We start from the raw sequence: 17,352 nt of genomic DNA on the forward strand, positions 1-17,352 counted from the left end.
TGCTTTGGGAGCCCCCCAGGTGGGGACAGGGGACACTGGGGGCAGTGGCAGTGCAGCCCCTGCTGACACTGTGTGTACCCCAGGGTGAATCCCCTCCATCTCCCCTGCTTTGGGAGCCCCCAGGCGGGGACAGGGGACCCTGGGCAGTGGCAGTGCAGCCCCTGCTGATGCTGTGTGTGCCCCTGCCACTGCCACTGTTAGTGTCAGTGTCACTGTCACTGTCACTGTCACTGTCACTGTCACTGTCACTGTGTGATCAGGGCATGGGCATCATCTCCCCTGCTTTGGGAGCCCCCAGGCGGGGACAGGGGACCCTGGGCAGTGGCAGTGCAGCCCCTGCTGACGCTCTGTGTGTGCCCCTGCCACTGTCAGTGTCAGTGTCACTGTCACTGTGTGATCAGGGCATGGGCATCATCTCCCCTGCTTTGGGAGCCCCCAGGCGGGGACAGGGGACCCTGGGGGCAGTGGCAGTGCAGCCCCTGCTGACACTGTGTGTACCCCAGGGTGAATCCCCTCCATCTCCCCTGCTTTGGGAGCCCCCAGGCGGGGACAGGGGACCCTGGGCAGTGGCAGTGCAGCCCCTGCTGACGCTCTGTGTGTGTCCCTGCCAGGTACGAGGAGGAACCTCCGCAATGACCTGCTGGTGGCAGCTGACTCCATCACCAACACCATGTCCTCGCTGGTGAAGGAGCTGCACTCGGGTAAGGGCTGAGGCACAGCTTGGAGATTTGCCCTTAGATTGATCTTCTGTTAAAAGTGGTTTTCTATTAACTGTTATTTCTGTTGAAGCCAGGTTTGGTTTCTGTTGTTTTCTGTAATGTGAGGTTGCATGTCCACGTTCTCAATGAAAAATCAGTTTTATAGCAAACACCACTCCCTGGGCAGAGCTGGGTGCTGATCTCAATGACACAGTCACAAGGCAGAGCAGGTTTTTGGGGGGAGTGTCCCCAAATTCCTGCAATACCTGTGCAGCAGGTGAGTCCCTCTGCCTTGACTCCCCATCAGATGATGCAACCATGTCTCAATAACTGTACAGGAGGCCAGTTCCATCCCTTGTGGTTGAACAGTGATGTGGAAAACAGATAATTACTCCCTGTGAGCCTCTTCCCCGTGGGGCTGGGGCAGCTCCTGCCTCTCCCAGGGAAGTGTCCCCTGGCCCTTGTCAGCAGCAGAGCTGGGGCCATGCAGTGCTCCAGCACGGAATCCTGCTTCCAGGAGGGATTTCTCCACGGAAAGAAAGGGTTGTGAGGCTCTGGGAGGGGCTCTCCATGGTGCAGTGCCATCCCTGGAGGTGCCCAGGGACAGACTGAACTCAGTGCTCTGGGCTGGGACAAACAGGGGAGCAGTCACAGCTTGGACTCTGTGGAGGCCCTTTGGTGAAGGTGCTGTGGTTCTGCTCTGGGCCGAGGAAAAAGGGAAGTGCCCTGTGTCTGTCCCTGTCCTTTGGCAAGGTGAAGGATGCTCTGGTTCTGTTCTGAGCTGGTTTTAGTGCTGAGGAGGAAGGGAAATGCCCTGTATGTGTTCCTGCTCTTTGGCTAGGTGGAGGATGCTCTGGTTCTGTTCTGGGCTGGTTTTGCTGCTGAAGAAAAAGGGAAATGCCCTGTGTGTGTCCCTGCTCTTTAACAGGGGTGCTGTGGTTCTGTTCTGGGCTGGTTTTGGTGCTGAGGAAGAACAGAAGTGCCCTGTGTGTGTCCCTGCTCTTTAATAGGGGTGCTGTGGTTCTGTTCTGAGCTGGTTTTGCTGCTGAGGAGGAGGAAGGGAAATGCCCTGTGTCTGTTCCTGCCCCTTTCCAAGGTGGAGGATGCTCTGGTTCTGTTCTGGGCTGGTTTTGCTGCTGAAGAAAAAGGGAAATGCCCTGTGTGTGTCCCTGCTCTTTAACAGGGGTGCTGTGGTTCTGTTCGGGGCTGGTTTTGGTGCTGAGGAAGAACAGAAGTGCCCTGTGTGTGTCCCTGCTCTTTAATAAGGGTGCTGTAGTTCTGTTCTGGGCTGGTTTTAGCTCTGGTTCTGTTCTGAGCTGGTTTTGGTGCTGAGGAAGAACAGAAGTGCCCTGTGTGTGTCCCTGCTCCCTGCTGGAGCCAGCACCAGGTTCCCCACACATTTTGGGTGACCCACGAGGCTCTGCCGTGGTGGTGCTGGAGCCTGCAGGGCTGAGCAGGGGGTGTCACTGCCCAGCAGTAAATCCCCTCCAGCCCCACAGCAGAGGCAGCTCGAGTTAATAAAGCTGTCCATGGATGACACAGCACCAGCAGGGCCGTGCCAAGGCCACCAGCTCCCCATAAATCACCTCAGCTCTGCCCCCAAGGCTCAAACACCCAGAACAAACCTCTGCCCAGAGTCTGCACTCGTCCCTTTTTGCTTTCCAGAGCAGAGGGAGTGTTGTAGAATCATGGAACTGTGGAATGACCGAGTCAGACCCACGGGGATCCAGCTCCTGACCCTGCCCAGGACACCCCAACAACCCCAGCCTGAGGGCATTGTCCACAGCTTTCCCTCATCTCCATCCCCAAAGCCCCTGACCCAGCTCCAGCCACCCCCGGGTCCATCCCTGGCCACCATCCAAAGCTGTGTGGCTCACCAGGGAGTGGGAATGGAATGAAAATGGAGCTGCTGACAGGCTCGTGCTCGAGGGGATGCAGAGAGCAGGGAAGGCTCCCCTGAAGCGTCTGCTGTGGTGTCATTGGTGTAAATGAGGGAGAGCATGAGTTATCCTCAGCTGATGGCAGCCAGCAGGATTTCACACGCCGTGTCCCGAGGGGAGCTGTGGGAGCAGGCAGCTCCTGCAGCGTGGGGAGGGCGGGGATGCAGGGGGGCTGCAGATGGATCCCAGCCTGCCCTTCCCTGCCCTGCCCTGCCCTGCCCTGCTCTGTCCCTGCCCTGCCCTGCCCTGCCCTGCCCTGCCCTGCTCTGTCCCTGCCATTCCCTGCCCTGCCCTGCCTTGCCCTGCCATTCCCTGCCCTGCCCTGTCCCTGCCCTGCCCCTGCCATCCCCTGCCCCTGTCCCTTTCTCTGTCCCTGTCCCTGTCCCTGTCCCTGTCCCTGTCCCTGTCCCTGTCCCTGCCCTGCCCTGCCCTGTCCCTGTCCCTGTCCCTGTCCCTGTCCCTGTCCCTGTCCCTGCCCTGCCCCTGTCCCTTTCCCTGTCCTGTCCCTGCCCCTGTCCCTGTCCCTGTCCCTGTCCCTTTCTCTGTCCCTGTCCCTGTCCCTGTCCCTGTCCCTGTCCCTGTCCCTGTCCCTGCCCTGCCCTGCCCTGTCCCTGTCCCTGTCCCTGTCCCTGCCCTGTCCCTGTCTCTGTCCCTGTCCCTGTCCCTGTCCCTGTCCCTGCCCTGCCCCTGTCCCTTTCCCTGTCCTGTCCCTGTCCCTGTCCCTGTCCCTGCCCTGTCGCTTTCTCTGTCCCTGTCCCTTTCCCTATCCCTGTCCCCGTCCCTGTCCCTGTCCCTGTCCCTGTCCCTGCCCCATCCCTGTCCCTGCCCAGGGCAGTGGGTTCCCCAGGAGGGGACACTCACAGCAGCACCACCCCATCCTCCCAGGGCTCCCAGGCATGCCCTGATGGCCCCAGCCACCTTCTGCTGCCATGGTGCTGGGGAGGGTTGGCTGGAGAGCAGGAAAGGTTCATCCCCAGAGGGTGCTGGCACTGCCCAGGCTGCCCAGGGATGGGCACGGCCCCGAGGCTGCCAGAGCTGCAGGAGCCTTTGGGCAGCACTGCCAGGGATGCCCAGGCTGGGGTTGCTGGTGTTGGTCTGGGCAGGGACAGGGTTGGGCTCCTGCACCCGGGGGTCTCTTCCAGCTCAGGATATCCCATGGTTCTGTGGTGGAGCTGTGGAGTCCCAGATGTACAGAGTCACAAAATCACTGAGGGTGACAGATGTACAGAATCACAATGTCACTGAGGGTGACAAAGCTCTCCAGGCCCCTGAGTCCAACTGTTCCCCCAGCCCTGCCAAGGCCACCAGTGCCCCGTGTCCCCAGGAGCCACAGCCACCCCAAAGTGCCACATCCACCCCAAAGTGCCACAGCCACCCCAAAGTGCCACAGCCACTCCAAAGTGCCACATACACCCCAAAGTGCCACATCCACCCCCAAAGTGCCTCAGCCACACCAAAGTGCCACATACACCCCAAAGTGCCACAGCCACCCCAAAGTGCCACAGCCACACCAAAGTGCCACATACACCCCAAAGTGCCACAGCCACCCCAAAGTGCCACAGCCACACCAAAGTGCCACAGCCACACCAAAGTGCCACATCCCCTCCAAAGTGCCACATCCACCCCCAAAGTGCCACATCCACCCCAAAGTGCCACAGCCACACCAAAGTGCCACAGCCACACCAAAGTGCCACATCCCCTCCAAAGTGCCACATCCACCCCCAAAGTGCCCCGCCAACCAAGTGCCACATCCACCCCAAAGTGCCACATCCACCCCAAAGTGCCACATCCCCTCCAAAGTGCCACAGCCACACCAAAGTGCCACACACACCCCAAAGTGCCACTTTCTCACTCCCAGTGCTGCTGGGCAAACACTGCTCCTGTTTTTACTCCACTTTTACTCCATTTTTGCTCCATTTTTGCTCCACTGAGCTCCAAAGATGCTGCTTCAGGGTGCTGCTCTGCAGGGAGCCGAGGCAGTGCTGGTTGTTCCTGACCCCACACTGAGCTCTGGCTATTCCAGAGCTGTCTGGTTTTGTCCCCGATCTCCTCAGCTCTGCCTTCAAGGACCCACTGGAGCTGAGTGACCCCCATGTGTCACCGTGCTGCTCTCAAAGCCACCAAGGGTGTGTCTGTGAGGTCCCCTCTGGTCACATCCACCCCAAACACCTCTGGCTCTGCAGCTGTTTTGTTTCTCCAGCTGCTTTAGCCAACCTAAAACGAATGTTTGGGTGACTTCAGCTAATGCTCCAGGTTTAGATAGCAAATATTTGTCCAACATGACCTCCAAGAAACCATTTCCCAGCTGTTTGGTTGGCGTGCCAGAGGGTGTTGGGCCAATCCCAAGAGATAGTCAAATATCAGGCACATTTATGGGATCATCCCCAAATAATCTTTAGGTTCCTGTGGATGCATGGGAACAGTGGCATCCTCACCTTCCCAAGGCATCTTCAGACCCTCAATAACTGGAGATCCTTGGCTCCATGTACATGACCTATTGTGTCAAGTTTAACTTATTATTTTTTTTATTTAGTGATTTAATTAATTTTAATTTAATTAATTTATTTAATTTATTTTATATATTTTATATTGTCTATGTATATATAAAAATATATATATTTAATTAATTTAATTTAATTTCATTCATTCCCCTGCAAATTTAATTAATGCAGGGGAAAATCAATGTTTGGTTGAAGATGTTACTCCCTATCAAAGTAAATTCAAAAATCAGACCTCATGGTGCAACCATGCTTCTTTAGTTCAGCCTGCATTTGATATTCCCCTCCAGTTATCACATAGAATACGCGGTAATAATGAAATAAATAAAAACATAGAATGTTTTTAATTTGTGGAGATGGGGCCTGGCCTGCTACCCCAGCACACACACAGCCGTGCCTTTCACCGGGGCTCTCCCTGCCTTGGCAGCAGCGACAGCACCCTCAGGATAACCAGCAGTTGTTGGCCCAGGCCTCAGTGGAGTGCTGGAATGAGATAAGAGCCACCAGCTGCAGGAGGATGTCACCTTCTGCTCCCGCTCTGCTGCATCCAAACCCTGCCAGAAACGCACCTGGGCGAAGCAGAGCCAGCCCCCAGCTCTCACCAGGAAACAGCTGGAATCCAGGAGGGATTTCTCCTGGGAAGGGCTGTCAGCACTGCAAGGGGCTGCCCCGGGAGGTGATGGAATCCCCAGCCCTGGAGGGGTTTGAAGGCCCTGTGGATGTGGCACTTGGGGACATGGGGCACTGGTGGCCTTGGGAACTGGGGGAACGAGTGGACTCGGTGGTCTGAGGGATTTTCCAACCCCAACAATTCCACGATTGCCTCTCTCCTCTCGCCCCCCTGTCTCATGTCTGCTTTCTCTCTTTGTGTTTTTGCCTGAAGCAGAGGAAGAAGACGAGGAAGAAACAGAGAAGCTGCAGAATGGGAAGGACCGAGGTGAGGGGACAAACGTGTCACAGAGCTCTGCAGTGTTTTCTGATCACTCCTCTCAGGGTTCACTGGCTCCCTTTGCACCCCACGGGGGCCTCTGGGTGCAGGTGGATGTCCCCAGGTGCAGGTGGATGGTCCTGGGTGCAGGTGGATGTCCCCAGGTGCACGTGGATGTCCCCGGGTGCAGGTGGATGGCCCTGGGTGCAGGTGGATGTCCCCAGGTGCAGGTGGATGTCCCCGGGTGCAGGTGGATGGCTCTGGGTGCAGGTGGATGTCCCTGGGTGCAGGTGGATGGCCCTGGGACACTCACCAGGGCAGCCCCTGAGTGGTGGCACTGTCACCTGCCCAGCCCCTGCCCACGGCGACCCTGGCTGCACAAGTGTCCCTGTGCCAATGGGGATCCCCTGGTGACCTTGGCAGGACAAGTGTCCCTGTGCCAATGGGGATCCATCCCACAGTGACCTTGGCTGCACAAGTGTCCCTGTGCCAATGGGGATCCATCCCACTGTGACCCCAGCTGGACAAGTGTCCCTGTGCCAACGGGGATCCATCCCACAGTGACCTTGGCTGCACAAGTGTCCCTGTGCCAACGGGGATCCATCCCATGGTGACCTTGGCAGGACAAGTGTCCCTGTGCCAATGGGGATCCATGCCATGGTGACCTTGGCAGGACAAGTGTCCCTGTGCCAATGGGGATCCATCCCACTGTGACCCCAGCTGGACAAGTGTCCCTGTGCCAATGGGGATCCCCTGGTGACCTTGGCTGCACAAGTGTCCCTGTGCCAATGGGGATCCATCCCACAGTGACCCTGGCTGCACAAGTGTCCCTGTGCCAATGGGGATCCATCCCACAGTGACCCTGGCTGCACAAGTGTCCCTGTGCCAATGGGGATCCATCCCACGGTGACCCCAGCTGCACAAGTGTCCCTGTGCCAATGGGGATCCATCCCCTGGTGACCTTGGCTGCACAAGTGTCCCTGTGCCAATGGGGATCCCCTGTTGACCTTGGCAGGACAAGTGTCCCTGTGCCAATGGGGATCCATCCCACAGTGACCCCAGCTGGACAAGTGTCCCTGTGCCAATGGGGATCCCCTGGTGACCTTGGCAGGACAAGTGTCCCTGTGCCAATGGGGATCCATCCATGGTGACCTTGGCAGGACAAGTGTCCCTGTGCCAATGGGGATCCATCCCACAGTGACCCTGGCTGCACAAGTGTCCCTGTGCCAATGGGGATCCATCCCACAGTGACCCCAGCTGGACAAGTGTCCCTGTGCCAATGGGGATCCCCTGGTGACCTTGGCAGGACAAGTGCCCCTGTGCCAATGGGGATCCATCCATGGTGACCTTGGCAGGACAAGTGTCCCTGTGCCAATGGGGATCCATCCCACGGTGACCCTGGCTGCACAAGTGTCCCTGTGCCAATGGGGATCCATCCATGGTGACCTTGGCAGGACAAGCGTCCCTGTGCCAATGGGGATCCATCCCATGGTGACCCCAGCTGGACAAGTGTCCCTGTGCCAATGGGGATCCATCCATGGTGACCCTGGCTGGACAAGTGTCCTTGTGCCAATGGGGATCCCTCCATGGTGACCTTGGCAGGACAAGTGTCCCTGTGCCAATGGGGATCCCAGAGGCAGTGCCACCAGTGTCACAGGAGGTCCCTCCCTGTCACCCCTGTGTCCCTGGTGTCCCAGGCTTTCCCCTGTGCTGAGGAACCGTGGCCCATCCCAGGAGTTATCCCAGAGCTGGGAGCGATCCTCGTGGCCTCAGGATTTTCAGGGCAGCCCGAGGGAGGGAATGCCAGGATCTGCTCCTCTCCTCACGTTCCAGGAGCCACCAGGAAGCTCCTCCCAGGGACAGGACCTCCCTCAGGGCCCTCTTGGCTTCTGCTCTGGATGTTCCAAACCCAAACAGAGGAACAGCCTTGGCCGGGTGTGAATCAGCCCCGGCATTTGTCTCGCTTGAGCCAAACGCAACTCCAGCATCAACAAAGCAGGATTTGGAGGCTGCTTTTGTTACACACACATTTCCTGCTGGCTCAGCCGCCGCGGCGTTGCTCCCAGAAGAGCTCATTGCCCGGAGCTTTCCCGTCCCCTGCCTTGTGCAGAGCACCCAGGTGTTTGGAACTGCTCTGTGCCTCTGCCCACCTGCTGCTGAGCGTGGTGGGGAGTTCCATTTTGGCTGAAACAGGAGTTTTCAGAGCAGAACCAAGTCTCAGGACCCTCTCTGCCCCAGAACATTCCTCATCACTGGAATATTTGGGATGCTTAGCAGATGATCCGAGCGCGCCTTTTTCCAAATACGCATTGTGTCTGGCACGGGAAACGGGACGGGGGGAGCTGAGGCATGGCAGATGGTGGATGGAGCAGAGATGGAACACAAACTCTCCCCAATTACTCCAGCCCAGACGTGTCCAAGAGCAGAGCTGGGTCCAAGAGCCTCCGTGTGGAATGTAAATACTGTCCCTGCCAGGGAAAAAGCACTTTATTGCAGTCCCAGAGCCGGTGAGGTCAGCCTCTGGCAGGGACACGGAGGAGTGATCAGTATGGAGCTGCAGGGGCTGGGGGAGCTGCTCCAGAGCCCGTGGGGAGGGGACAGCAGGGAGGGGTGGCCCCAGAGCCAGGTCACCTGCAGGGAGCTGCGGCCAGGGTGCTGCAGGCGTGGGGAGCCCACGGGGAGCCCCGGGTTCAGCTCTGGCAGCAGCCCTGGCCCAGCAGTGCTCTCCTTTGGGGATGGACAGCAGGGAAAAGCAGCTCAGGTGGTCCCCAGCCCCTGCGCCCCCACCAAGGCCATGGCCCTCGCTGCCATGGACTCAGAGAATCACCCCAGAGTGGTCTGCATGGGAATGGGCCTCAGAGCCATCCAGTGCCACCCCTGCCATGCCAGGGACCCCTCCCACTGTCCCAGGTGCTCCCAGCCCTGCCCAGCCTGGCCTTGGGCACTGCCAGGGATCCAGGGACACTTCTCTGGGCACCCAGGGCCTCAGCACCCTCCCAGGGAACAATTCCTGCCCAATATCCATCCCAAATCGACCTTCTTTTGATTTAAAGCCACTCCTAGGGACAGCAGCATCCTTGGGCTTCCTCACAAGTCTCTTCATGTACTTATTTCCTATTTCCCTGCTGTGTTTTTATCTTATCCCCAATTAATGAAGCCCAGCACCCCCTCCCTGCTGGAGAGGCTGACCTTCGATGGAGCAGGGCTGGATTTGGGGGATGAAATCCTGCGGGAGGAGGATTTGTCACACACACTTTTCCTGCTTTGGTCTGTGTAACAAATCCCACTCGGCGCAAGCCCCGTGGCTGGGATCACAGAGCAGTGTCCCCAGAGGTGTGCCCGGGGTCTCCAGGCTCTGGGGGCACAGCTGGGAGCGGGCAGAGCCTCCTCCCCCCCATCCTGGGGGTGGCACAGCTCAGCCTCGGTGCTGCTCCCTGTGCTCCCCTGTGCATCCTCACCTTCCCCTGCCAGCTGTCATCCCAGGCGGGAGCAGCTCTGCCAGCAGCTGGCCGGGCCCTGCTGCTTCTCCCCCAGGCACCTCTTGGTGGCTGATGTGAACCCAGGACAGTGTCACCTCAGAGTCACCACGTCCTTGTCCCTTCCCTACTGCCCGTTTGGGTTTTCTAACCCTGCAACCACTGCCAGGGGACCAAACCCCTGGGCTCTGCTCAGACTGGTGGGAGCAGCAGAGCTTGCTGATCCATTACATTTCCTGGGGAAAAAAATACCCAGTTTGAAATTCCAGCACTGGCACAGGGCGCCCACCCTGGGTCCCTGGCAGTGCCCAGGGCCAGGCTGGACCCTGGCACACCCTGGCACAGTGGCAGTGTCCCTGCCATGGCAGGGGTGGCACTGGGGGGGCTCTGAGCTCCCTTCCCACCCATCCCAGTTGGGATCCTGGCATCCCAAGGTGCTGCTGCCTGCGATGGCTCCGGGCTGGGCTTCTCATTCTCAGCACCCAAATCCTGTGGGGTGCAGATCTGGGGGGTTCAAGGGAACAACTGAGCTCTGGGGAGATCCTGGAGCCCCTGGCAGGGCCTGAAGGGGCTCCAGGAGAGCTGCAGAGGGACTGGGGACAAGGCCTGGAGGGACAGGAGCCAGGGAATGGCTCCCAGTGCCAGAGGGCAGGGCTGGGTGGGATCCTGGGAATTGGGAATTGTTCCCTGGCAGGGTGGGCAGGCCCTGGCACAGGGTGCCCACCCTGGATCCCTGGCAGTGCCCAGGGCCAGGCTGGATACTGGCACACCCTGGCACAGTGGCAGCTGTCCCTGCCATGGCAGGGGTGGCACTGGGGGGGCTCTGAGCTCCCTTCCCACCCATCCCAGCTGGGATTCCATGGAATGCACCTGCCCATCCTGGCCAAAGCTGAGCTCCTGCATCCCCCTGTCCCCAGAGGACAGCCCCTGGCAGGTTGGGGGTGACACCGAGCTGGCAGAGGTGGCTGTGCCCCCGGGACCTCCCCAGGCTGGAGAAACGCCCTGTGAGACCCTCCTGCAGCTCAGCAGGGACAGGCCCAGCCCTGGCAAGGTGCCCAGGTGCCAGGACAGCCTGGCAGGGACAGCCTGGCACGGGGACACCGAGGTGACCCCGCAGCAGTGACGGGTCCTTGTCAGGGTGTGCGGTTCCTGGGGCATTCCTGGCGAGGAGGGGACAGTCCTGCCCCTGTGCCTGGCACCAGAGAGGCCACCCTGGGCCCAGCTGAGCTGCCCGGGACAGCAGGGACAGGGAGGGACCCTGGCAGCCGTGGAGGTGACACCTGCAAGGGCTGAGGGCACGGGATCAAAGCCCAGCCTGTGAATGACTGCTGGGGAGACTCGGGGAAACTGAGGCAGGATCTTCTCTGTGGTGCCCGGGGAGAAGACAAGGGGCAGGAGTGAAGAGAATTCTGTCCCCCTGCAGCAGCAGGAGCTGGGCCAGATCCTCATTTCATGGGACAGGAAATGCTGCCCGTGCTAACCTGCTCTTCCCTCTTTGCAGGTTAGGAGGGACCACGGGCTGGACAGCAGCTCAGGTAAGGATGGACACCTGTCCCACCTCCAGCAGCTCCTGGGGCTCCTGTCCCCTCCTGCCCCCTCCTGCTCTTGTCCTGTTTCTGCACCAGGAAGGTCCCACCTGCCCATCCCTCTGCAGTGCTCAAAAGGATGTTTCCCACAGAGTCATGGAATGGGTTGGGTTGGAAGGGACCCTAAATCCACCCAGTGCCACCCCTGCCATGGCAGGGACACCTCCCACTGTCCCAGAATGGTCCAGCCTGGCCTTGGGCACTGCCTGGGATCCAGGGGCAGCCCCAGCTGTGCCAGGCCCTGCCCACCCTGCCAGGGCACAATTCCCCATTCCCAATATCCCACCCAGCCCTGCCCTCTGGCAGTGGGAGCCATTCCCTGGCTTCTGTCCCTCCATCCTTGTCCCCAGTCCCTCTGCAGCTCTCCTGGAGCCCCTTCAGACCCTGCCAGGGGCTCTGAGCTCTCCCCAGGGTGGGCAAACACCTCCAGCCCTGCCAGCCTTATCTCCCATTTCATTGTCTCTTCTGTAAGGAGAGAAAACAGGAGCCCGTGGTGATGGACGCTGTCCAGACAAACCAAAACCCCACTGTCTGCCCCCAGAAAGGCAGGGCTGGGAGTTAACAACCAGGCTGGGAGTTAATAGCCAGGCACAACAGATGGACAGACAGACAGGTGCAGCGAGAGCAGGCGGGGCTGGAGCCTGCAGTGTCTCCGGGGAGATCCTTATCTGCCCCACCTGAAAAGCTGCGGGGAGCAGGCTCGGGTTTCCGCAGCCTCTGGAAGTTTGCCATAGCGCCCATCACCCCTGCGGCGGGCAGGAGGCAGGGAACCCTCCCCTGGCCGCACAGAGGGGACAGCAGGGACCTTCCTCGGGGCCTCCTCCCTCTCCCTGGGCGTGCTGGCGCCAGGCAGGAGCCAGCTCCCACCTTTCCCTGATCCCCTGGGGCCAGGAGAGCCAGTGCTGGACCCAGAGCAGGATTCTGTGGGATAATCCCAGCTCCAGCTCCCGGCAGGCGTGCTCTGCAAAGTGAAAAATGGGATTTGCCCTTTTGGATTTGCCCTTTTCCCACCTCCCAGCAGCGCAAGGAGAGAGCCCCAGAGGGGCTCAGGAGCCTTTCTGGCACTTTTTGCATTAGAAATTCAAGTCCTGCCTGATCTGGGAAACAATCTGGTAACTCAAGAAGGAGTGAAATTGCAGTGCTGGAGGGGGAGGCACCACGGGCAGCCACAGTGAGGCTTTTCCTCAGCCCCTGAAAGGCTTTGGAGAAAGGGACATGAGTGACCCTGCCACCCCCAGAGCTGGGGGAACAGGAGGAGCCCCAATTTCCCCCTCCCCAGAGCCCAGTGCGGCCTCCAGCACATGGGAGAACGAGAACGAATGAGAGAGCGTGAGAAATGAGGGAGAGGAACCAGCCAGGCTCCTGGATCCTACAGGAAAGATGGGAAAGGACAGAAGGAGAGCAAAAGTAACCCTTGACACCGGGGGGGCTCTTCCAGCAGGGAGAATCTCCCCATGAAAGGGGGTCAGGCCTTGGCAGGGGCTGCCCAGGGGGGTTTGGAGGTGTCACTCAGGTGGGGACAAGGTGGGGACAAGGTGGGCATTGCACTTGGTGACCCCAGAGGTCTCTCCCAACCTCAGTGGTTCTGAGTTCCCCCAGTTCCTGCCAGTCCTGTGCGTGGTGCCAGGGCCGGGGGGTGCTCCTGCCCCTGCTCGAGGGGGTGTCCCCAGGCCTGACCTCACCTGGGCTGGCAGAGTCACCCTGGGGCCTGCCCTGGCCTCGGGAGCCGGGGGGTCCTGTCCCCCGCCCCGAGGGAGCAGCTCTGGGCTCAGCAGGAGCTCTGGGGCTGCCACACCCGGGGGTGGCCAGGGGGCTCGGGGGTCACTGGGGCTGCAAAAGCTGGAAAAGCTCTCTGGGACACCGAGCCCAGCCACCCCCAGCGCTGCCCAGGCCACCTCTGGCCCCTGTCCCCAAGTGCCACATCCACAGAGCGGTTAAACCCCTGCAGGGATGGGCACTGCAAACCTCCCTGGGCAGCCCCTGCCAATGCCTGAGCACCCTTTCCATGCAGAAATTCCTCCTGGTGTCCACCCTGAGCCTGCCCTGGCCCAGCCTGAGGCCATTTCCCCTTGTCTTGTCCCTGTTCCCTGGGAGCAGAGCCCGACCCCCCCTGGCTGTCCCCTCCTGGCAGGGACTTGTGCAGAGCCACAAGGTCCCCCCTGAGCCTCCTTTGCTCCAGGCTGAGCCCCTTCCCAGCTCCCTCAGCCCCTCCTGGGGCTCCATTCCCTCCCCAGCTCCGTTCCCTTCCCAGCCCCAGCACTGCTGGCTCCGGGGCCAGGCAGGATCTCTGTGGGATTTCTATGGGATCTCTGTGGGATCTCTGTGGGGCTGTGGGGTCTCTGTGGGGTCCTGGTTCTAGGGTCTGTGGGGTCAGCAGGTTTGGTGCGTGGGATCTCTGTGGGGGTCTCTGTGGGGTCCCTGCAGGATTCCTGTGGGATCTCTGTGAGATTTCTGTGGGATCACTGCGAGGTCTCTGTGAGATTTCTGTGGGATCTCTGCAGGATTACTGTGGGGGTCTCTGTGGGGTCTCTGTGCAGTCTCTGGAGGATTTTTGTGGGGTATCTGCAGGGTCTCTGCAGGATTTCTGCAGGGTCTCTGCAGGGTCTCTGCAGGATTTCTGTGGGATCTCTGCAGGGTCTCTGTGGGATTTCTATGGGATCTCTGCAGGGTCTCAGCAGGGTCTCAGCAGGATCTCTGCGGGGTCTCTGCGGGGTCTCTGCGGGATTTCTATGGGATCTCTGCAGGGTCTCTGCAGGATTTCTGTGGGATCTCTGCGGGGTCTCTGCGGGGTCTCTGCGGGGTTTCTATGGGATCTCTGCAGGGTCTCTGCAGTCCCTGAAGGTGTTCCCGGTGCCGCAGGCTCGGAGGTTGCTCCTGCGATCGAGGGACGTTTCCCCCCTCAGAAGAGGCAGTTCCAGCCCATCCATCACCATCGTGCAACTGTGACCGATCTCCACCACCTGGAGCCAGCGCCGGGAGCTGTCCCGAGGCCTCTCCTGCCCCTCAGGCCATTGCATGCACCCTCGGTGTGTTCCCACCCGGCTCAGCCGCTCAGGCAGGCTTCAAAAACAAAATAACACCTGAAAGGACACTGCTGCTGCCTCTGTGTGCTGCTCCCTCCCAGGGTTCCCCACAGTGCCACTGTCACCCCCAGTGGGTCACTGCTCCTGCCTCTGGCCCTCCCCGTGCATGGAACAGAGGGGAGCAGCCCCCAGGGTCACCCCTGCACAGAACCTGGGGGATTCACCTTACAAACCCACCTGGAGCTCCTGCAGTGGGGATTCAGGATTTACAAACCCACCTGGAGCTCCTGCAGTGGGGATTCAGGATTTACAAACCCACCTGGAGCTCCTGCAGTGGGGATTCAGGATTTACAAACCCACCTGGAGCCCCTGCAGTGGGGATTCACCTTACAAACCCACCTGGAGCTCCTGCAGTGGGGATTCGCCTTACAAACCCACCTGGAGCTCCTGCAGTGGGGATTCACTTACAAACCCACCTGGAGCTCCTGCAGTGGGGATTCAGGATTCAGGATTTACAAACCCACCTGGAGCTCCTGCAGTGGGGATTCGGGATTTACAAACCCACCTGGAGCCCCTGCAGTGGGGATTCAGGATTCAGGATTTACAAACCCACCTGGAGCTCCTGCAGTGGGGATTCAATTCTTTACAAACCCACCTGGAGCTCCTGCAGTGGGGATTCAGGATTTACAAACCCACCTGGAGCTCCTGCAGTGGGGATTCAGGATTCGGGATTTACAAACCCACCTGGAGCTCCTGCAGTGGGGATTCAGGGACCTGGAGCCCCTGCAGTGGATTACAAACCCACCTGGAGCCCCTGCAGTGGGGATTCCGGATTTACAAACCCACCTGGAGCCCCTGCAGTGGGGATTCGGGATTTACAAACCCACCTGGAGCTCCTGCAGTGGGGATTCAGGATTTACAAACCCACCTGGAGCTCCTGCAGTGGGGATTCACACCTGGGGTTCAGCGGGGTTACAAACCACCTGGAGCAGGGGGCCCCACCGGCTCCTGCGGGGGTCAGGTTTACAAACCACTGGTGGTGTCAGGATGCAACCCTGGGGCTTGGTTACAAACCGGCCTGAGGTCCATTCCAACGGGTGCAGGGAGGACCGGAGCGCAGTGGGACAGGAGGCGTCTCCTGTGGGAATTAGGGAAAACCACCTGGAGGGCGTGGGGTCAGGTGAACCCCCAGCAGCCTGCAGCTCTGCCCCTCCCCACAGCAGGGACCGGGAGCAGGGTGGGGCACACGCTCCCGGTGGTGGGATGCAGGGGTGGGGCTGTGGTGGGTCACCAAGCTCTGGTGGTCCCATCCCAAGCAGGGATGGAGGGAGGAGCACGGCGAGGCCGAGAGGAGCAGCAGCACCAGGAGCTGGGCTCGGTTTGGGTGGAATTTAGGGAAATAAGGGGAGCAGGGGTGGCAGAGACCCCCAAGCACCCCGGCTCTGCCCCCTCCCCACAGCAGGGACAGGGACAGGGACATTAAACTCCCTGGTGGCCAGGGACAGGGACAGGGATGGAAATGGGGACAAGGACAGGGACGGGAATGGGGACAGGGACGGGCATGGGGACAGAGACAGGGATGGGTAGGGATGGGGCAAGTACAGGGATAGGGATGGGGACAAGGGTTGGGGATGGGAATGGGGACAAGGACAGGGATAAGGACGGGGATGGCGACAAGGACAGGGATGGGAGCAAGTACAAGGATGGGGATGGGGACAAGGACAGGGATGGGAATGGGGATAAGGACAGGGATGGGGACAGGGACAGCAATGGGGACAGGGACAGCAATGGGAATGGGGACAAGGACAGAGATGGCAGCAAGGACAGGGATGGGGAGAGAGATGTGGAGAGGGATGGGGAGAAAGATGGCAATGGGGATAAGGACAGGGATGGCAATGGCAATAAGGACAGAGATGGGGACGAGGACGAGGACAGGGATGGGGATGGGGATGGGTTTAAGAATGGGGATGCGGACAGGGACAGGGATGGGAATGGGGATAAGAACAGGGATGGGTTGGGAGGGAGGAGAGGGATGGGGAGAGGGATGGGAGATGGAGATGGGAATGAAGACAAGGACAGGGATGGGGACAGGGACAAGGAGAAGGATGGGAGCAAGAACAGGGATGGGGACAGGGATGGGGATGGGGATGGGGAGAGGGATGGGGACAAGGACAGAGATGGGAAGAGGGATGGGAGATGGAGATGGGAATAAGGACAGGGATGGGGACAGGGACAAGGAGAAGGATGGGAGCAAGAATGGGGACAGGGGTGGGGATGGAGATGGGAATAAGGACAGGGATGGGCAGAGGGATGGGAGATGGAGATGGGAATGGGCATGCAGACAGGAATGGGGGTGGAGATGGGGACAAAGATGGAGAGATGGGGACCAGGACAGAGGCAGGGACCACTTCACGTGGGTTTTCAGCTGGGTTTGCTGCGTTTGGGCGTGCAGCACCTTTGGCTGTGTCATGGGCCCAAGCACAGAAAGTGGGATGTTCTCCTGATGGCCCAGCTGGGGTGGGGACAGCCCCCGGGAGCTGGGAGTGGCACAGGGGTCAGGCTCTGTCCCCCAGGCAGAGCTGAGAGCGGCTGGGGGGTCTCTCATCACCTCCTGTAGGCAAGGGGTGCCCACCTGGGCCCTGCCAGTGGCACTGCCAGGGCAGCCATGGTGGCACCGCAGAGCTGGGACACCCGGGCTTGGGGTGGACAGCCTGGTGGGATCCATCGGGATTGGAGGGGATGGGAGAGAAGCTGCAGGGCCTCCCCAGCACCCCCGACACCGAGGAGAGCAGGACTGGGGTGCCCAGGGCCCTGTTGTGACACATCACCCAAGGGTGCCAATTAGGGAGGTAATTAACCCCTTTTTAATTGCCCCCTGGGCTGAACACAGGCTGGGGCCACGGGGCTCACCCCAGCTGCACCCTCCTGATCAGGATTGCCATTTGCAATTCCCTGGGGCAAAACCAACCCAAGGAAAATGCACCTGAAAAAACCCACCCAAGGAAAATGCACCTGAAAAAACCCACCCAAGGAAAATGTACCTGAAAAAACCCAACCCAAGGAAAATGGACCTGAAAAAACCCACCCAAGGAAAATGGACCTGAAAAAACCCACCCAAGGAAAATGCTCCTGAAAAAAACCAGTCCAAGGAAAATGCACCTGAAAAAACCCACCCAAGAAAAACGCACCTGAAAAACCAACCC

The 17,352-nt window shown here is 59.7% G+C and overlaps 1 protein-coding gene across 1 annotated transcript in view; it reads left to right on the top strand.

The window, feature by feature from the left end:
* Window positions 1-14,212, top strand: part of DTNB (dystrobrevin beta) — a 182,587-nt gene extending 168,375 nt beyond the window's left edge. Inside the window, 4 exon segments of the mRNA XM_030945277.1 lie at window positions 612-701; window positions 6,020-6,073; window positions 11,042-11,075; window positions 13,986-14,212. Of these exon segments, the coding sequence (XP_030801137.1) occupies window positions 612-701; window positions 6,020-6,073; window positions 11,042-11,046 (149 nt within the window). The 3' untranslated portion in view covers window positions 11,047-11,075; window positions 13,986-14,212.
* The last annotated feature ends 3,140 nt before the right edge of the window (window positions 14,213-17,352 follow it).

This window comes from Camarhynchus parvulus, chromosome 3 (genome assembly GCF_901933205.1).
Source record: "Camarhynchus parvulus chromosome 3, STF_HiC, whole genome shotgun sequence".
In the NCBI taxonomy this organism is placed as follows: domain Eukaryota; kingdom Metazoa; phylum Chordata; class Aves; order Passeriformes; family Thraupidae; genus Camarhynchus; species Camarhynchus parvulus.